The sequence below is a fragment of the Mirounga angustirostris genome, unplaced genomic scaffold, assembly GCF_029215605.1.
Source record: "Mirounga angustirostris isolate CCGP_5_RB_7025 unplaced genomic scaffold, mMirAng1.0.hap1 SCAF_13, whole genome shotgun sequence".
NCBI classification, from domain to species: domain Eukaryota; kingdom Metazoa; phylum Chordata; class Mammalia; order Carnivora; family Phocidae; genus Mirounga; species Mirounga angustirostris.
This window is the reverse complement of record NW_026991721.1, coordinates 103687470-103709155: the sequence shown is the minus strand read 5'-3', so window position 1 is coordinate 103709155 and position 21686 is coordinate 103687470. Positions and strand designations below refer to the sequence as shown.

The 21686-nt window shown below is 44.0% G+C and overlaps 1 protein-coding gene across 3 annotated transcripts in view; it reads left to right on the top strand.

Moving 5' to 3' along the window:
• DDX10 (DEAD-box helicase 10) overlaps window positions 1–21686 on the top strand; it is a 329122-nt gene that overhangs the window by 260644 nt on the left and 46792 nt on the right. For 2 of the 3 annotated variants that reach the window (XM_064577487.1, XM_045895094.3), the window contains one exon: window positions 7975–8652. The exons of the other annotated variant lie outside the window; for it this stretch is intronic. In XM_064577487.1, coding sequence (XP_064433557.1) covers window positions 7975–8152 — 178 coding nt within the window. In that variant the 3' untranslated portion in view covers window positions 8153–8652. Of the gene's footprint in view, window positions 1–7974; window positions 8653–21686 lie in introns of those variants that run through there. 3 annotated transcript variants of the gene reach the window in all.

The window sequence follows — 21686 nt, the reverse complement described above, 5'->3', positions numbered from 1 at the left end:
CTCACCAACACTTGTTATCTCCTGTCTTTTTGATGACAGCCATTCTACCAGATATGAGATAACTGAGCACCTATTGGTCATGTGTATGTCTTTTTTGGAAAAATGTCCATCCACTTTCCTCTGCCTATTTTTTTAATCAGATTATTTGTGGGGTTTTTTTTGTTTTTTTGCTATTGAGTTATATAAGTTCCTATATATTTTGGATATTAACCTTTTATCATGTATATGACTTGTAATATTTTCTCCATTTTGTAGGTTGCTTTTCATTTTTTTCTTTGGTTTCTTTTACTGTGCGGAAGCTTTCTAGTGTGATGTAGTCTTATTTACTTTTGCTTTTGGTGTCATATCCAAAAAATTATTGTCAGGACCAGTGTCATGGAGCTTTATCCCTATGTTTTCTTCTAGGAGTTTTATGGTTTGGAGTCATCTGTTTAAGTCTTTAATCCATTTTGTGTTAATTTTTGTGGAAGGGAATCCAGTTTCATTCTTCTAAATGTGGTTATCCAGTTTTCACACCCTTTTATTGAAAGAGAGACCATTCTTTCTCCATTGAGTATTCTGTTCCCTTGTCAAATATTAATTGACCATATGTGCAAAGGTTTATTTCTGGGCTCTCTATTCTGTTCTGTTGGTGTATGTATCTGTTTCTATATCAGTACCATACTACTGTTTTTTGATCACTGTAGCTTTGTAGTATAGCTTGAAATTAGGATGTGTGATGCCTCTGGATTTGTTCTTTCTTAGGATTGCGTTGGCTTTTTGAAATCTAGTGATTTTATATGAATTTAGGATTTTTTTTTCTATTTCATGAAAAATGCCATTGGAATTTTCATAGAGATTTCATTGAATCCAGAGATGGTTTGGGGTAGTATGGGCCTTTTAATAATATTAATTCTTCTAATCTATGAATTATGGGATATCTTTCCATTTATTTGTCTTATTCAATTTCTTTCATCAAAATTTTACAGTTTTCAGTATACCAATAATTCACTTCCTTGATTAAACTTACTCCCAAGTTTGGTTTTGATGTTGTTGTGCATGGGATGCTTTTTAAAAATTTCTTTTTCAGATAACTTGCTGCTAGTGTAAAGAAATGCTATTGATTTTTGTATGTTGATTTTTGTATCATGCAACTTTACCTACCTTATTTATTAGTTGTAACAGTTTTTTTGGTGGAGTGTTCAGGATTTTCTATATATAAAGTCATATCATTTTGCTGGGACTTCTAGTATGTTGAATAGGAATAATGAGAGTGGGTATCTTTTAGTTTTTCCTGATCTTAGAGAAAAAGCTTTCAACCCGTAACTATCGAATATAATGTTACCTGTGGCTTGTCATATATGGTTTTTATTATGTTGAGGTACATTCCCTCTTTACCTAATTTGTTGAGAGTTTTTATCAAGAAAGGATGTTGAATTTTGTCAAATGCTTTTTCTGCATCTATTAAGATGATTATATGATTTTTATTTTTCATTTTATTAATTTGGTATATCATGTTTATTGATTTGGGTATGTTGAACCATCCTTGCATCCCAGGGATGAATCCCAACTTAATCATGATGTGTGATCCTTTTAATATGCTGTTGAGTTTGGCTTGCTAATATCTTGTTGATAATTTTTGCATCTGTATTTATCAGGAATATTGACCTGTAGTTTTCTTTTCTTGTTAGTATTTTTATCTAGCTTTGACATTGGGTCAGTACAGTCCTTGTAAAACGTGTTTGGGAATATTCTCTCCTCTTCAGTGTTTTAGAAGAGTTTGAGAAGGAATGGCATTAATTCTTTTTTAAATGTTTAGTAGAATTCACTAGGGAAACCGTTTCTCTGCTTCTGGACTTTCTTGGGAGGATTTTGATTACTGATTCAATCTCCTAATTCATTATTGGTCTGTTCAGACTTGCTGTTTTTTCATGATTCAGTGTTGTTAGGTTGCTGTTTCTAGGAATTCATTCATTTCTTCTAGGTTATTCAAATGGTTGGTGTATAATTAATCCATCGTGGTCTCATGATCTTTTATATTTTCATGGTATCAGTTGTTAGGTCTGCTTTCTCATTTCTGACATTGAGTCTGATTTCTTTTTTCTTGACTGAATCTAGCTAAATGTCAGTTTTGTTAATCTTTAGAAAAAACTAGTTCTTGGTTTTGTTGGGGGTTTTTTCTTTTGTTTTTTTTGGTCTCTTATTTTCTGATCTTTGCATTTCATTGCTTCTGCTAACTTTGGACTTCATTTGTTCTTTTTTTAGTTCCTTGAGGTGTAAAGTTAGGCTGTTTATTTGAGATCTTCCTTGTTTCTTAATGTAGGCTTTTAACACTATAAATTTCCCACTTAGAAATGCTTTTGCTTTGCATCTCACAGATTTTGATATTTTGTGTTTCCATTTCCAGAGATTTAAAAAAATTTTTTTTTTAATTTCTTCTTTGACCCAGTGGTTGTTCAGGACTATGTTATTTAATTTTTACATATTTGTGAATTTTTCAGTTTTCTTCTTATAATTGATTTCCAGCTTGATACACTAGCAATATGATTTTAGTCTTCTTAAAATTTTCTGAGAGTTGTTTTGTGACCTATCATGATCTGTCCTGCAGATTGTTTCATGTATGCTTGAGAAAAACATGTATTCTTTTGCTGTTGGGTGGAATTGTTAAGTCCATTTGGTCTAAAGTACAGTTCAATTTTAACATTTCCTTATTAATTTTTTTTTGTCTGGATAATCTAGCCATTTGTTGAAAACAGGTTACTGAAATACTCTCTTCTTGTATTGTTGTCTATTTCTCCCTTCAGATTTGTTAGTATTTGCTAAATATATTGTGGTGCTCCAGTGTTGGGTGTATATACATACTTATGATTATTATGTTCTCTTAGTGAATTGACTTCTTTATCATCATGTAATGATCTTTTTCATCTTTTGATTTTGGCTTATGGTATATTTTGTCTGATAGAAGTAAGCAGCTACCCCTGCTCTCTTTTGGTTTCCACTTGCATGGAATATCCTTTTCCAGCCCTTTATTGTGGGACTGTGTGTCCTTAAAGAAGAAGTGAGTTTCTTGTAGGCAGTATATAGTTGGGTCTTATCCATCCAACCACTCTATGCCCTTTGATTGGAGAATTTAATTCATTTTAATTTAGAATAATTATTGATAGGTAAAGACTTAGTAGTGTTATCTCTTCTGGCTGTTTTGTTGTCCCTTGTTTTTTTCTTCCTCTCTTGCTGCCTTCCTTTTTGAATTGATTTCCTACAGAGATATGCTCTGATTCCCTTATCTTGATCTTTTGTGGATCTGCTGTAGGTTTTTACTTTGGGGTTACCATGAAGCTTACATAAACCATCTTATACATATAACAGTCTGTTTTATGCTAATAAAGGCTTATTTCAATTGTATACAGAAACTCTATCCTTTTATTTCCCTCTTCTTACGTTTCGGGTGTCACAATTTACCTCTTTTTATATACTGTGTATTCATTAACCAGTTTTGTAGCTATAGTTATTTTTAACTACTGCTGGATCCCACAGCTCCCACAGAAGCATTTTTGTCCCTGGGTGGATGCCACAGGTTGTTGGGAGGGGACACGAACGAGGGATGTCTTCTTCAGCCATGTTGCTGACCTCACTCTGTAGTACCTCACCATTTGGAGGAGGCCTTTTCTGAAGAGACCACATTGTGACCGTATTTTGCTTTCTTGCTTTCCTTATGTTTCCCAGATTACATTTTCCCCTTTTGGGTGAATTACCTATAGAATATCTATATTATTGTTTAATAATTAATTTGTTACACAAATTACTACGTATTTGCTGTGGAAAGTAGGATAAAATACCTTTCTAGAATTTGAACTGGTCCACAAAGCAGCAGAGCTGCTAATTATGAAAATATTTGGGTTACATGAATTTCCCATCTTCCTTTTATTATCTGAACCAGCTATTTCCTGCAGGGAATATAATGTTCAAGAGCACATTAACAAAATGCATTAGTAAAGCCCACTAATTAGGCTGTTTCTGATGAGCGGCCCTGAGATGCACTTGAAGTACAGGCAGGGCAAAAATCAGTATTACCCTGTACCAAATCAACCATGTACCTAGTCTAGTACTGCACAGGACTGGCAATACTCAAGAAGATTAAGACTCAATACTTTTTTTTTAAGGCCCGTTTCCACTAAGAACTGCTGTCTTTGCTAACTGAATTCCCATCATGGGGAACTCTTTCTAAAGATGTTCATCTCTCTCAGCACCCTTTCAAAATGCAGTTGTTTGTGGCTTTAAATAACCTTATAATGCTGTCTAGTTTGTCTTTCTTCCAATGGTGAGAGAGAATGGCTGCTGAGTCAGAGCATTGGGCATTTCTGGAGGGGAAATGGGAAATTATTTATGACTTTGCATCAAGCTGGTCGTAAGTAGATATGCTGATTAAGCACATTCACTCATATCTAGGCGTGCTTCTTAAGAAGTAATATACTACATTGGAACTTGAGCAATTTGTTCTTTTTTGGAATACATCATATGCTTGGAATATAATATTTCTGTCTGTGATATTTCTTGCTTTTTATTATATAACATCAATGTAAGAATTTATTTGAAAGGGAGTAGTTTATAGGCAGAAAGGAAATTAACATGTATTGAGTATTACTATGTTCTTGCCTTTATATAATTTCATGTAATTCATACAGCAGTTCTGCTAAGTAAATTATATAATCTTCATCTTTACAGATAAAGAGACTGAGGCTTAGAAATGGTAATTGATTGGCTAAGGTTTGACTGTTAGTGCCAAATCAGTGCTCTTCCCACAGCTAATTCTTTTTTTTCTTGTCTTCCAAATATTGACTGAAGCAAGTCAACTCTTTGCTTTCAGTAGCCTGGCTTTGGAGCTGAATTTAGAGTCCTTCAGATCTGGGTTTGAGTCCCCTGTTTATAATCTGGGTACAGTCATTTAATCATTGTAGAATGAAGCTAATGCTCCCCGTACGAATGATAAAATCTGTGTAAAGCGTGTAGCACAGGGCCAGACCATTAGTGAGCCCTTAACAAAGGGTCACTGCTACGAAGACTACGAGATGGGCTTTTCATTTTGCTTTGATCTTGCATCCAGTAATTGGGTCATCTTTGAACATGATGATGGTATCTTAAAACACTTTGAGAATGTTTTTACCTTTTCTTCTGTTTTTAATGTATTAAGTGATTTCCTCTACCTTCAGAAACTAGCTTTATTTTTATGGTCTGTGCCTCAGGCGTATGCAAAAAAACTGCATTAATGTTTGTTTGGCTTTTTTAATTGGAGTATAGTTGACACACAATCTTACGTTAGTTTCAGTTGTACAACATAGTGATCCCACAACTCTGTACCTTATGCTGTGCTCACCACGAGTGTAGCTACCATCTGTCACTGTACAACACCGTTACAGTTCTATTGATTATATTCCCTATGTGGTGCCTTTCATCCCCATGAATTATTCATTCCAGTACTAGAAGTCTGTACCTCCTACTGCCTTCACCCATTTCACCTGTCCCTGCCACCTTCCCTCTGGAAACAACCAGTTCTCTATGTTTATGAGTCTGTTTCTGCTTTTTATTTATTTTGTTTTTCAGATTCCACATATAAGTAAAATCATATGATATTTGTCTTTCTTAGTCTGCCTTATTTCACTTAGCAGCATAATTCCCTCTAGATCTTTCCATGTTTTCAAAAATGGCAAGAGCTCATTTTTTTAATGGCTGAGTAATATTCCATTATATATATAATAAATATGCATGCTTCATCTTCTTTATCCATTCATCTGTCAAGGGTCACTTAGGTTGCTTCCATATTTTGGTTATTGTGAATAATGCTGCAGTGAACATAGAGGTGCATATATCTCTTTGAATTAGTGTTTTCATTTTCTTAGGGTAAATACCCAGTAGTGGAATTACTGGATCATATGATTTTTCTATTTTAATTTTTTGTGGAACCTCCATACTGTTTTCCACAGTGGCTGCACCAGTTTGCGTTCCCACCAACAGGGCACAAGAGTTCCTTTTTCTCCACATCCTTGCCAACACATGTTATTTCTTATCTTTTTGATACTAGCCATTCTGATACTTCATTGTAGTTTTGAATTGCATTTCCCTCATAATTAGTGATGTTGAACATCTTTTCATTTGCCTTTTGGCCATCTGTATGTCTTTTTGGGAAAGATGTCTATTCAGGTCCTGTGCCCATTTTTAAATTGGACTGTTTGGCTTTTTTGGTGTTGAATTGTAGAAGTTCTTTATATATTTTGGATTTTAACTACTTATCAGATACATCATTTGCAAATATCTTTTCTCATTAAACAGGTCACCTATTGTTTTGTTGATGGTTTCCTTCACTGCAGTGCAAAAGAATTTTGGTTTGATGTAGTCCCAGTAATTTATTTTTGCTTTTGTTTCCCTTGCCTGAGGAGACATTTTTAGAAAAATGTTGCTAGTGTCCAAGAGAACACTGCCTATATTTTCTTTAAGGAGTTTTATTGTTCAGGTCCCATATTTAGGTCTTTAATCCATTTTGAGTTTATTTTTGTGGATGGTGTAAAAAAGTGGTCCAGTTTCCTTCTATTGCATGTAGCTCTCCAGTTTTCTCAGCACCATTGATTGAGGAGACTGTCTTTTAACCATTGTTTATTACTGCCTCATTTGTTGCAGATTTATTAACCATGGAAACTTGGGTTTATTTTGGGGCTCTCTATCCTATTATATTGATCTATGTGTCTATTTTTGTGCCAGCACCATACTGTTTTGAGTACTATAGCTTTGTAGTTTATTTTGAAATTTGGAATTATGGATACCTCCAGCTTTGTTCTTTTTCAAGATTGCTTTGGACATTTGGGGTCTTTTGTGGTTCTGTGGAAATGTTAGGATTATTTGCTCTAGTTCTGTGAAAAATGCCATTGGAATATTGATAGGGATTGCATTTAATCTGTAGATTGCTTTGGATAGTAGGACATTTTAATAATACGAACTCTTACAGTCAATGAGCATAGAATATCTTTCCATTTGTGTCATCTTCAAATTTCTTTCATTGATGTCTTATAGTTTTCAATATACAGGTCTCTTACCTCTTCGATTAAATTTATTCCTAGGTATTTGATTTTTTTTTTTTTTTTTGGTGTGATAGTAAATGGGATTGTTTTCTTAATTTCTCTTTCTGCTCCTCCAATATGGAAATGCAGTAGATTACTGTACATTGATTTTGTGTTCTGAAACTTGACTGAATTCATTTATTTCCAGTAGTTTTTTGGTGGAGTCTTTAGGGTTTTCCGTATATAATATCATGTCTGGAAATAGTGACAGTTTTACTTCTTCCTTCCAATCTGGATGCCTTTTTTTTTTCTTGTTCAATTGCAGCAACTAGTATTTCCATTACTATTTTAAATAAAAGTAGTGAGAGTAGAATACTGCAATAATGTTTGTTTTTCCAAGACTATATGTGGGTCTTAGATATAGATTTTAAATGGGGGAAGTTTATTTGATGTCTTAAATAATTCAACATTTGAGGTTCTGTTTTACTCATGATCTATATATCACAGCTTAATACAACAGTTACTAGTGTCTGGTGTCCTGATATCTGTGAGCCCACAGACTGCTACCTAAAGGATAACCTAACTTTAAACAGCAGCGGTTGATGTGGCAGGACAAGCACAGATTGGAGCCAGTCTACAGGCCATTGGTGTCCCCAGACTGTGGATAATATACCCATAGCTCCCTAGAATTGTGAGGATTGGACGAGACCTTGTGTACAAAGTACTCCACACAGTGGCCTGGTGTATAGTAGGCCCTCTCCCCCCATCTGTTAAAGGGAAGGGACTTAGAACACAGATGTCCTGATGTTGTTACAGTTTCTTTCTCTCTTGAATAATAGTATCACTTTACCAACTCTCTGTTTTTGGTAGTTTTGTCCTATTTGAAGTGTTTGATTTCATAATGGATTTAGTTATTTATCAAGTAAATCATTGGATTTGTTCCCACCAGTGATACCAAGAAGAAGCAGGGAATGAGGAAAAGGAACAACCGTGAAGTGGAAGACGTGGGACCCACAAGTCGTAACAAAAAGAAGGCCAAGTGGGAGACCTTAGAGCCTTTGGATACAGGCCTGTCTTTGGCAGAGGATGAAGAGCTGGTGTTACATCTGCTCAAAAGTCAAAGCTAGATACTCCGTGCTCTTCTCCTTGAAACCTCTGGTCATGATTATGTGGACGAGAAGTTGGAAAAACAAGTGGCTTTGGAACACCTAGGTGACATGAGTCCCACACCCAAAGGACCTTCCCTCAGACCGGAGCGATTCTATCTCTAAGCTTCTTTACAGGACATGCTTGCACTATCCCAGAGCAAACTCAGAGTGCAGGTGGATTATAAAATTTCTTGATCCCATTTTCCAGCATGTGTTCTGTTAGATTTTACCCATGAGTTCCTACATCTTATCATTGGAGACGCTTCCTTTGTTTTACTGGCAACTTCTGGAGACCTTGTTTCATTGTTAGAAATTCCTATCTTGCTTACCACACAGAAATCTCTATGTACTGTAAAACAAAATTGCTCACAGTTTTGATGTATTTAATATCTCTAAAGAGACAGAGGATGGTGGACCAGCCCTGAGAAAAGAGTATTTTTGAATTGCGACAATCAATAATAAACATATTTCCTATAAAATATTAATGTTTTCATTGTGTTCAATAATATGAGAGCACTCTTGGGGGAAGGTTCCTGAGAGTAAAATGCTTGACCAATTCCTGACAGTGAGTTTTTCATATTCTGAAATTAGCCTTCCTAAAGATACCGTTTAACTTATAGATTTCATAGCCATTTTTGAAATCTATAGAAGTCCTGAATCTGAAGACTGTGATCCAAAACCAGTCCCTTAGTGAGCATCCAGCAGGCTGTAGGTCTTCTGTAAGAGCCTTGTTCAGCTCGCACCACAGAGCCCCACCCAGAGCCAGCTCCTCATAATGAGTAAGAAGCAGATCAAGCCAGAGCCTGTTTTTGGTTACAAATAACTGTCAGATTTTTTGTGGGGAAAGAAATCTGGGCCTTGGCATGCTGGTTTTACCATAGATTTATCATCCTCTCACTATTCTCTCCCTTGGCTCCTTCCCACTCCATGTGCAAACACAAGTAATTTTCAGTAACTGGTCCAAATCACTCATAAATCCAAGGAAGGGAATGTCCCACCTGGATATCCCAAAAACATTTCCAACTCAGCCGGAGTCCATATTGTCTCTGAAAAGTTTCTCCTACTTGTGCAATTGGTATCCCTCGTGGGCGACACCGGGAAACTCAACGACTCCCAGCCTCTCCCTTGACCACCCTTCACTGTGCTGGTTCTGTTGATTCTTCTTCATATGACTCTTCTGCATGGTTTGTTCCCTCATCTTCCCAGCTTCTGTCTTCAGTCAGAGTTCAGATTCTCCTCCTGACGTGCTCAGATCACACCAGTGACCTCCTAGCTGATCACGGTGCTCCAGCCTCCTGTTTCTCATTTCTCTAGCCGAGCCTTCCACGGTGGCCAGAATTATCTGCATAGCACTGAGCTGAGCGTGTTTCTTCCTAACTGTTTCTTACTTCTGCTCTGGTGCTTATCATGCGCTGTTCCAGACATTGTTTATAAGCCTGTCGCCCCGTTACATGACAAGTTTCTAGACCGTGCTTATCCATCCTGTGTACCCCCCAGAGCCAAATACAGCACCTGCCCCATAATGGATTCTTAGTAAATGCTTATGGAATTAATGAATAAACAGGAATAGTCTGAGACAGTTTGTTAAAAGGTATGTTGTAGTACATTGCATTGTCACCTCTGGTAGGAAGGATATGGAGTGATGAAATTAGAACTGGAAAAAATGTCTATTATGGGGAAGAATGACTATAGATGGGAAAGGAATTTAGGGTATAACAACGTGGGAAGATGTTGAAGATTCTGGTACAGGATCTCTTGGCCTTGACTATTTCCAAAGGACAGAAGGATCTAAGAGTATGTAAACTGAAGGTTTACCATTGAATTCACTCCGTGCAATTTTGGATTTTGTTTGTTCTGACCCAAATGAGGAATTAGGGCAGTTTTATTACTCCGTATTTGTAAACATTGAATAAATATATTGCCCGGCCTTTAGTTCATAAACTAGTTTGAGTTGTATTCTGTCCCTGGAACTGAATGGATCCTGACTAATATATACATTGTAGGGGATTTTAGTTTGCTGGTTGTGAAAACTACTTAAGATATCAGAACAGTATTGGTAGAAATCTCAAGTAAACAACGCATGATAGATTTTGTTCAGTGTTCTTGTATGGTGTTATTTTTCAGCAAATATTCACTGCACCCCCCACCCCTTAGGAAAAGCGTCATTTTCCCCTTATGCTCCTGTTGGGCCTGGCCCTGTGACTTAGTGTTAGCCCACGTGGAATGTGGTGGAAGCGGCCCTGTGCCTGTTAGAAGCAGAGACTTGAAGGTGCATTGGCCATCAGCCCTCTACCTTGAGACCAGCATGGACCAGAGAGATGATACTGCTTCAGTCTGGGTGCAAGGTGATTACAGGACATGTCACACAGACCCGTAGCCACCATGTTCCCTCTAAATCTTGGGGAGCAAGAAACCCAGTGAAACTTGGGGGTTTTTCACAGAAAAAAAGAAACCCAGAACCAGTGAGCAAGAACACTCATCCATTCAATAAATGTTAATAAATTCAGCAACTACCATATGCCAGCCTCTGTACTTGTGAGAAATACAAACCATAGAGTGGAGGGGGAGAAAAGCAAGTTCATCATTTTCGTGCATTATGAAAAGAGGTCGAGAAAGGAAGATGACTTTTTGTGTGTGAGTGTTGTTGGAGTGCAGGAAGTGGGGAGGACATAGGTGGTGACATGGCCTAGGACCCAGAGATTCATTTCTTGCCTGATGCTTCACTGAGGCCAAGAGGCCATTTGTCAGACCCACTCGTGTAAGATGATCCCTCAAATTGCATGAGTCTCTTAGAGCACATACACCCAGCAGCAGAATCCTTTGGAGGACTGCCATCTCATAAGCTTAACATGGCATTTTAGATTTGTTTGGAACTATAAAAAATGGGTAAGTTTAATTAAATGTAATTAATTTTGTTATACAACATTTGAAATACCCTGAACATGAAAAGTCATCTCCATGCCTGTCAGAGTCTGCCAGGGGATGCAGATGTTCCTGGGAGGTGTGGGGAGGAAGCAGGGATGGGAGGTGGTGATGCAGGTAGAGGGGAAGGAGCCTGCAACCAATATTTGGAAACCTTGTTTCTTGTTCTTTAAGACCATTTTAACCAGAAATGTGATCACGGTGTGATTTTTCTTCGCCGGCCCCTGCTGATCAGACAGCCCAGGGCAGACATGCTTTATATAATACCCCGTGCCTGCTGAATCAGGAGTTGGCAGCCAACCCAAAGGCTAGCCATGAGCCCGCGAGAGAGGCTGGTACAAAAAGCTCTGTCCAAACAGGGACAAGTTGGGCAAATAATGTTCTTACTCTCAGAAACTGAAATTTAGGTAGTGAACAGGATAAGGTTAGGAGACAGACCAGGGAGCATGATAGGCAGAAAGTGAGCTCGGATTAGGAGTTAGGTAGGCACAGCTATGAGTGAACGAGAACTCTGGCAAAAATATAAAGAGCACATGGTGAGGGAGCCAGTTGGTCGTGGAACGTGAGGCAAATCCATGGGAAGTAGAGAATCTGGGCCAGAGCAGTGAAGACCTGCAGACCCCTCTTGCTGAGGTCTGAGATCCACACTGACCCTCTAAGGCTTGTCTCTGTGAGGCTTTACTTCCTTCTCGGTCCTATTAGATTCCTGTGCAAGTCTGTCTCCTTCACTTCCTGAGGTGGAAGACTCCATTGCCTCAGCCAGTCTGAGTGAGTCTCTGGGGTTTCTGTACCCAGAGAGCTTCAGTAAACTCTCCGAGTGCTCGCATGCCCTGCTGCTTAGACTTCAGTGTGCATGGCAGTCAGAGCTAATCCTGATCGTGGCTCCGAGGAGGGGCCCGAGAGTCTGCCTTCCTTACAGGCTCCAGGTGACGGTGTGTCGTTGGCCCTTGGTCACGCTGGAGTAGCAAGGCACTAGTGGAATTCGGAGTTATTAAAATCATTATTCACAGACAGGGTTCTGTCAGAGTCCCAGCAGGCAACAGATGGTGCACACAAATGAGCATCGTTCTAAGGGGATTTAATGAACGGATTATTTACACAGGCCAGGGCAGGGTGTGAGGAAATCATACCTGAGGTTAGCCACCCAGATGTGTTCCCACTGCTCACCCTGAAGGAATGAGGGCAGAGGCGGGAAGGAGAGCCAGCTGGAGGTGACCACGGGGAACCAGCCCAGAGAACAAATCCCGGGCCCTCGCTGTCGCCTCTCGAGCCCAAAGAGCACGCTGCCCGTCGAGGTAAACGTGTGCGGTCACCCGGGACACGGAGCAAGGTGGAGAAGCGTAGGGGCCAACGGGAGAAACTGAGGTCTGAGATCCCGCGGGCGCAGCAGCCTGGAAGACGCTGTCGGTAGCGAGGAGTGTGGCCAGCCAGCCAAGGCGGGGCGAGAGCGCAGGCGGGGCCCCGGCGGGGAAGGCCAGCCCGGCCCCTGGGGCGCCTGAAGTCCGGAGGGCAGGGGCTGCTTCCCAAGCGCGTTAGCAGCCCCCCGGCGGCGGAGGCGGGTGAAGGGAACTGTCCATCCTGTGGTCCGGGGCCGCTAGAAAATGCAGGAGCGCTGGCCTGCGCCGGCCTTCAGGTGCGCCCATCCTAGCTTCACTGTCTCCGCTGCTCTCACCTCTTCCTCTCCAGCCTCCGAAGCTTCTCCCCCTTCATCTTGGCCAGTGACCTTACTTCCGATTCTACTGAGAAAGTAGAAACAGCCCCGAGACCGTCCCCAAAGGGCCGCGCCTGGCACGGCCCCGTGCCTTCCCTCCTGCCGCTGGGGAGGGACTGTCCGCGCTCCGCCTGGGCCCACCCCCGAGTGAGCTGGGTCCCCTCCCCTGCCTCCTCTCGGATGTCTCTGCTGCCCGTGGGTCCTCCCTCCTCAGTATCATCCCTCTTCCCTCCCGCCTGGGCTCTTCCCATCGCCAGTAGACGTGCTGGGGGTGGGGGGTCTCCCACCTTCAACCAAAACCACCCCTTCCCAGCCACAGCACCATTTCTCTCCTTCTCTCTTTGGTATATGGAACTCCTTGAAAGAGTCGTGTCTGCTCCGTCTAGCCTTCCCTCCTTCCCAGTCCTTCGTGCTTCGAGGTACAACTGATACTGAATCAACGGCGCGTTTAAAGTACACGGTTTGAGAAATACTGACCTGTGCACATACCCCGACATGTGCATAGCGGATAACAACCATATACCCACAGGCCCTAAAAGTTTCCTCGTGTTGCCCTCCCCTCCCCGTTTCCCAGCCAGCCACTGATACTTTGAGTCACTGTGGATTGGTTTGCATTTGCTAGAACCGAATATAAATAGGGTCGTACAGTATGCACTCATTTTTGTCTGGCTCCTGGAACTCAGCACCATCTTGCGATGCATCCATGTTGCAATGCATAGTATTGATGAGGAGTAATCCATTGTGTGGATCATACTGCAGTTTATCGCTTCACCATTAACCAACAGGCGGAAAACGTCCACTCTTGGCAATTACAGATAAAACCACTGCGTGTGGTCCCGTGTTTTCATGTCTCTTGGGTGAACGGCTGTCTCAGGTGGTAGTTGTATATTTAACTTTTTAAGAAACTCACCAGGTGGCCTTTCAAACAGGCTGTATCATTTTACATTGTCGCCAGTGGTGTGTGAGAGTCCCAGCTTCCGCACACCCTCACCAACACTTGACACGATCAGTCTTTTTAATTTTAGCCCTTTTAGTGGGTACGTAGTGGTATCTCATTGTGACTTTAATCCGCATCTCCCTCACGGCTAACCACGTGGAGCATCTTTTCATATGCTTATTTGGCATCCATATGTCTTCTTTGGTGAAATGTGTCTTCAAATATTTTGCCCTTTTTTTTAATTTGGTTGGTGGTTTTCTTTTTGAAATTTATAAATTTATCTGATGTTCCAGACACAAGCCCTTTATCAGATACATGATTTGCAAATATTTGCTCCCCCCCGTGGCTTGTCTTTTCATTCTCTTGTTTCCTGATTGTCTTTTGAAGAGCAGAGCTTTTAATTTTGATGATGTTTATTTTTTCTTTTGTTGATCATGGGGTTGATGTCATATCCAAGAAGTCTTTGTTTATCTCAAGGTCACAAAGATTCTCTCCTATGTTTTCCTCTAAAAGTTTTATAGTTTTAGGCTTTCCACTCAGATTCATGCTGCATTTTGAATTAATCCTTGTCTGTGGTGCAAGATGTAGATCGAACTTCCTTTTTGGGCATGTGGATATCCAGTTGATCCAACATCATTTGTCAAAAAGACTGTTTTTTCCTCCGCTGAATTGCCTTTGCACTTTGTCATGCCAGAAAGTAAGAAAATGCTCAAAAAGAAAAAGCTCACAATGCAGTGGTATGCCAAAGGGGCATATGGGAGCCAACTGAAAGCTCTCTCAATGGCCAGAGTGGAGAAAGATTGAGCAACAAAATAAATGAAGTAGGACTGAATTATAACCCTATATATATATATATATATCCATAAGTCCATGCTGATCTAAATAAATGACTAAATAAATGTGGGAGAAGAGACAAATCTCCCATGTAGAAGAATCCCAAATAACTTAACGTAGATACTCTGCCCTCAAGGAGGTGGGCTATGTATAGTGACTTTCTTCCAAAGAGGATGATATGAAAAGAAAGGGGAAAACAAAGGGAGTAACTTCACAGCGAAAACCTGACAAACACCACCTCAGCCAGGTGGCCAAGTCCTTAGCAACAGCGGCCCACGACGGTTGACAGTGCGCACTCTGGATACCATGGTATGGGGATGGCACGCTGTTTCCGTGGTCTTCCTCCCCTAAACGCATAACCTCAATATGATCATGAGAAGAGACGTCAGAAAGATCCAGGTTGAGAGGCGTCCTACAACACAGCTGACCAGTGCTTCTCAAAACTCTCAAGGTCATCGAAAAAGGGAAGTCTGAGAAATGCTTACAGCAGGAGCTTAAGTAGGAGACATGCTAACGAAATATAGTGTGGTGGCCTGGATGGGACCCTGGAACAGAAATACGACCTTAGATAAAGACTAAGGAAATCTGAATAAAGAATGGAGTTTAGTAAATAATAATTTATCAGTATTGGTTCATTAATTGTGAGAAATGTCCCATAATCATGTTAAGATATTAAAAACAGGGGAACTGGGAGCAGAGCCTATGGGAACTCTGTACTAGCTTCACAATTACCCCGTAAGCCTTTTAATGATGAAAAAGTTTTAAATGCAAAGCTTATTTTAAAAATGACACATAGCAGATGCAGCGTATTTTATATAATCTAATCTCTTATGATTGAACGTTTAAGTAGTTTCTAAATTTTTGCTTTTAAACACATTTATGATGAGCGTCCTTACGATTAAATCTTTGCACACATCTGTTACTGTTCCCTTTAGAATAAGTTTGTAGAAGTGAAGTTGAGGGATAACAGGTATGCATATTATAATTGTATTAAGGATTTTGATACAATATACCTAATGCACTTTCAACGGAAGAATGTAAACTCCAAATAATGAGGGATGACCAGTTTTGGAAAGAACTGTGATATTGTTCCTGTCCAAGCCAGTCACATCAAAATACCATGAAATGGTCCCGTCAGCTCCCTGAGAAAGTCACCTGCCGATGTCTGAATTCGCGAGGCCTGCGTTCAGAGGCGCACCTTGCACTGGGTGTCTGCAGCCCATACAACAGATTCTTGAGCCTTTGCAGGCACAGGTCTCTGTCAGAAGACATCACTTCCTCGTGCTGAGCTGGACCAACCCAGTATAAAAAAAAATACAGCTCTCCAGATATCCAGAGGAGGTGACAGAGGCCTCCTGGATTTCCTCAGTCAGTGAATCTAAGACCAATATCACAGATGAGTGGTTCTCAAAGTATGACCACCAGCATCAGCATTACCTGGAAATGTGTTAGAAATGCAAATTCTTAAGGCCCCAACCTAGATGTACTGAATTGGAAACTCTCGGGCTGGGACCCAGAAATATGTGGGTTTTGTGTTTTTGGTGTCTTTTTTTTTGAGAAGAATATGCTCCTAAAAATGTAAATTGCTTTAGAGGTGCTTGGGTGGGTCAGTCAGTTGGGCATCCGACTCTTGATTTTGGCTCAGGTCATGATCTCAGTGTCGTGAGCTCGAGCCCCACATCAGGCTCCACGATGAGCAAGGGGTCTGCTTAAGATTCTCTCTCTCCCTCGCCCTCTGCCCCACCCCCACTCACACACACGTTCTCTCTCAAAAAAAAATTATATACATTAAATTTAAGTAGCTTTATAAGATGCAATTCATAGGCCATACAATCCACCCATTTAAAATACAAAATTCATCAGTTTTTAGTTACTCACATATGTGTGCAATCACCACCACAATCAATTTTAAAATATTTTCATTATTACCAAAAGAAAGCCTGTACCTTTCAGCTGTCACCTCCTATTTTCCCCCAGCCCTATGCAACCACTAATCTACTTTCTGTCTTTATGGATTTGCCTGTCCTATAAACCAAATAGTACAATATGTAGCCTCTTCTGTCTGACTTTTTTTTTTGCACTTAGTACAATTTTTTCGAGGTTCATCCATGTTGTAGTGTGTCAGGGCTGCATTGCTCATGGCCGTGTGGTGCTCCGTTATGTGGCGAAACCACGTGTTTACCTGTCCGTGAGTCAGTGGCCATTTGGGTTCTTTCTTTTTTTTTTTTTTTTAAAGATTTTATTTTTATTTATTTGACAGAGAGAGACACAGCGAGAGAGGGAACACAAGCAGGGGGAGTGGGAGAGGGAGAAGCAGGCTTACCGTGGAGCAGGGAGCCCGATGTGGGGCTCGATCCCAGGACCCCGGGACCATGACCCGAGCCGAAGGCAGACGCTCAACGACTGAGCCACCCAGGCGCCCCCATTTGGGTTATTTAAACCTTTGGGCGAGAGTGGCCCATGCTGCTGTGGACACTCCTGGGCAGATGTGTGTCCACGGGCTCTTCTGCTGACGCCCGTGCACACCACAGTTTGAGACGTGGCCGTCTAGACGAGGCGGAGAGCCTGTAGGAGAGCGTTCTTTTCCGTAAGTGGACAGGACCATCTGTCCGTTAGGCCAGAGTCAAAGTAGAAAGGCAAGAGCTGAGGCAGCGGGCACTGCGTGGGCACAGTGGAAGTGCTCTCGTTGGGACCACAAGGCCACCCCTCACTAACTGGCCAGCACCTCACCATACTGTGAGCGCCACCTGGGCTCCTCTTCAGAGGGAACGTCTTCCTGGCACCGCGGGTCCCCCCGTTCCTGGGTTTTAGGAAGCGTTCCTCTCTGTGCTCTCCGCTGACCTCCACGCTCAGGGATGGCCAAGCGTCTCCATCCTACAGATCAGGTCCTCAAGGCACAGCGAGAATAAGTGTCCTGCCTGAAGTCACAGGTGGGACGTGACCGGGGTGGGGTGGGTCCGCCTCGGCCTCGGTAGCCCCGACGTCACTCCCACAGACCTCACGCCACGATCACCGGAGGGGCTTTTGCAGCCTCCACACCCAGAGACGTGATTGAATTGGGCTGAGAGGAGACCCCAGCCTTGGTATTTTTTAAAGGCCTCCTGGGAGATCCACCCCCCCCCCACCCGATGACTTCCTTCTTTTTTCTCTTTCCTACTCTTCCTTTTTGAAATAATTTCGGACATACACAAAAGATGCAGAATAGCGAAAGTAGTCCTGTATGTCCTGCCCAGTAGCGTTCCCAGATGTCCCCGTCTCACTCACCTAAACACAACATAACCGTCCACGTCAGACCATTCACTCATCTACGGACCTTGTTCCAATCGCATCGATTGCAATTCTGGGGCATTTCAGACGCTCCAGCTCTTCAGGGTCCTTGCATCTTTCCCGGGTGATCTTAACGTGCATGCAGGGTGAGCACTGCTGGGGTGGACAGTGGAGCTCCACAGTTAGTGCTTGACACACGGACCTAGCGCCCCCCACCCATCCTCCAACATGGAAGAGCCACATCCAAAAATCTGGGACATGGCCAGGCTCTTGTTATGCTGCTGATGGGACGAATCAGTTGAAGACTCCTGACTATTTTTTATGAAGTGTCAGTTGTTACATCTGCCAGGGGGAGAAATGAGGCTAGTTATATTCATAGCAAGGTTACCAGCACCCCGGTGGCCACGGGAAATGGTGCATCGGGGAAGGAAGAGGTACGGGGCTTCCACATATTAACTTGCGATTCAGAGGTCGAGAGCGCTGCTTAACAGAATGACTTTCTCCGGATGTAAATGTCTTGAATGCAATTTAGATTTTAATTAGAGATGTGTCGCACCTTCAGGTAGCAGTATTTATAGAGGGAGGCCAAAGACGCCAAACTGAAAACCTTACAGCTCTTACAGATGGTTTATTAAATTAAAGAGCATCTCGCAACCTCTAGTCTTGACCCTGCCGTTGCCAAGATGACTCACTGAAGCATCGGCCTGTCAGTTATCCTGAGTGATTGGCTGGGCGCTCGGGCTCGGTGCGTCGCCCCACAACCCACTAAGCGGAGTAATTCATAAGGGTTTTTATTTTTATTTTCTCCTCCAGTCAAACTACCTTTATCCGATTAGAATTTTCATCCTCGTCTATTTATTATCTCCTGCTCTGAGTAAAAACACACCTGTGTTTCTGCTTGTGTGCAAATTAGCCTGGCCCCGGAGGCCCCAGGGCTCACGGAAACCCATCCAGGAGTAAGGAAAAATGTTATTAAATTGGAAACCGCGTCCCGTCACCAGCGCTGGATTCCTCTAGGCCACAGATGTTCACTGTCAGCAAATACGTCCTCTGTGAGGCACCCGCTTGGAAGCACTTGAACCTAATTGCGTTACACGTGTGCTTATATCAGAAACCGTGTGCACAGATAGGTCGGCAGCCCTCAGCGACTCGGAGGAAACCGCCGGCCATCCTGTCACACAGCCCTCAGGGCTGATGGCCTGCAGGTCCCAGCACAGCACACTCGTGGCCCTGGCTTCAGGAGACGCTGCTCCCTCTGCCAGCGACGCCCTTTGCCCCCACCTGTGCACACGCCTTCTTTTCCTGACTCACCACCGCCGCCTCCTCTCAGAAGCTTTCCTTGATTTCCTCCCCCAACCTGAGTCCCAAGTCTTCTCCGTGTCTTTGCACAACATCCAGGCTTTTATGTGCCGTAGTATCATTGTTGATGTGTCCGATTTCCCCCTGTTCTAGCCCCCGCCCAGTGCCTGCTACCAGCACACGCCTAAGACGGGCTTGTGCGAGTGGGTGAATGACGGCCCCGTGCTGCTCATCCAGCCGAACGGGGCGCCAAGCGCTGTGCTAAGCCGTGGCATCCACTGTCTCCTTTAATGCAGACAGCAGTTCCAGGAGGAGGGGATTATTTCACAGATGGGGAAACTGGCTGAGACGCTAGGGGACTCGCTTCCACATCACCCCGAGTCGGGATTTGACCCCGGCGTGACTAATGGCGAAGCTGGGCCTCTCGGCCCCCGCCCTGCACAGCCTCAGCTGAATGCGGGCAGGGCTGGCCCAGCAGCCGACGGCCCGCCTGGAGAACGGAAGGTCGTGCAGCACACTGCGCTGTGGGACTCCCGGGCCTCGGGTCGCTGTGCAAGGCCTTCAGGTTGCAGAGGCAGTGGCCTGGCCCCGGCCCTGTGAAGGCGGCGCGCCCCGCTTGCTGCCGGCACCCACCATCCCCGCTTTGCACCGCTGGCTGGAAGGATGGCCTGGGACGGCCTGGGACGGCCGCAGGTACGGCACAGCCGCCCGGCCCGGCGCCTGGCACCCGAGAGCTGCCCGCAGCTCAGCCTCAGTGGCGGTGTGTGGAGGCTCGCGGCTCGCGGCTCGCGGTCCGGCTGCTTGAGAAGGACCGCGAGCGACGGTTTCCGACCGGCCTCTTGAGCTTCGCAGACAGTTCGTTCTCTCCGGCTCAGCCCCGACCTTCCCCAGGGAGGGGAAAGCTACCCGTCCAGCCCAGGAGGCCGCAAGTCGATGGGAGGGGAGGACTGGGTTCCACGCCTCCCCAGGGGTGAGCGCTCCAGCGGGGATGTTGTGCGGGGACCGAAGCCCCAGCGTCCCTCAAGTTTTGCCCCCCGGCTCTTCAGGTGAGTCATGCTCTGATCCGAGCTCCTCGCAGGCACACGGCCCCCAGTGTTCTGGAACCGCAGGGAACGGAGAGACCCTTTGTGTCTGGAGTCGCCTGCCCTTGCTTCCTGGCTTTTCAGATGAAGAGGTCCCTCATCGTGGAAAGAGTACGGACACTTCGAGGGTTTCAGAGACTCAGGATGGGACTCTCTACTGGGGAAGGCTCTTGTTTCCGTAAAATACTGCTCTGTCTCGACCTCCTCTTTCCCTCCTACGTCTGACAGCCAGAATGGGGGGGGGGGGGGCTCAGGTTTCAGCAGGGGCTGTCTGGGTTATTCAAGTTCCTTTTCTTCCCTCCCTGGGATAATACTAATCCATATATGGAGGTCTCCCCGGCCTCCTGAGCGTGATCCTCACAGAACCTTCTGAGTAAAGACACCTGTGCCCCCCCCCCCCCCCCCTGTGCGGAAGGCTTAGCCTCGCGGGCACCTCTGCCCTCCCTGCCTCGCCGCTGCAGCTGACCAGGGCCGTCCGCAAGCCCGTCTCTCTCAGCCGGCTGTGCCCCCGCTGCATAAGGCGAGCCCTTTCCGCCATGACTGAGGCAGCCCTGAGGACCCGCCCGAAGTGGCTCTCTCGCTGGAGATTCACCACGAAGCTCGTGTCTGTGGGCGACCCCGGGGCGCCTGCGGTGGGCAGGCCGAGAAGTGAGGCGGGGCGAGGTCCCCAGAGCACCTGTTTGTTAAGTGAGGAGATCCAACAAATGGCTGGCCCCCCAGGGGGTGCTCCGTGTGTGTTTGGACAGACTCGGGGGCTTCGGGGCTTCATTGGAGGCAGACGCCTGCGAAGGCCGTGTGGGTAAGCCGCTCGAGCCGCTGAAGACCTTGCTTCTGCTCTGCCATTAAATCTTTGCAGGGACCCGAGAAGAGACCCCCAAGGAGTTCTTGTTTGGGTGAGATTTTCTTCTCTGTGTTGGAGAAGGTTATTGAGTTCTCAAAAAAAAAAAAAAAAAAAAAAGGAAATGAGCCTTGTTCCGAGAGACTCAAGAAGCTGCCTTTAAAAGAATAACAGAGATGATGGTGTTTTCCTGCCGTTCTGTCTCAGGGACAGCCGGCTGCATTCATGGGATTGCTGCCTGGGCACCGGGAGGAGAGGCTCAGCACCTGTCTGAGAAGGTGTTATGACCTCAAGTGCTCTCAGGGGCATTTGGGGCTGAGTATTTTGTTCACACACACAGTTTGGGGTCCTATAGCAGTCATTAGGAAACCGACCTGCCTTAAATTCTTTTTACTGTTTCTCAAGGACAAGTTGGCAACATCCATCACGAGCCGTGAATCATGTGCTTCTTTTACCCACAGGCTCCATTTTCATCAATTCATGCCAAGGAAATAATAGAGGATCGGGAAGGGTCTTCATTTCAGCCTTGTTTATAATAACAACAAACAACATAAATTCCTAACGAGCGAGAGTAGATGAGCAAGAGAAGCTGGTGCGTTCGCCACAGGCCTGGCTCCGATTCT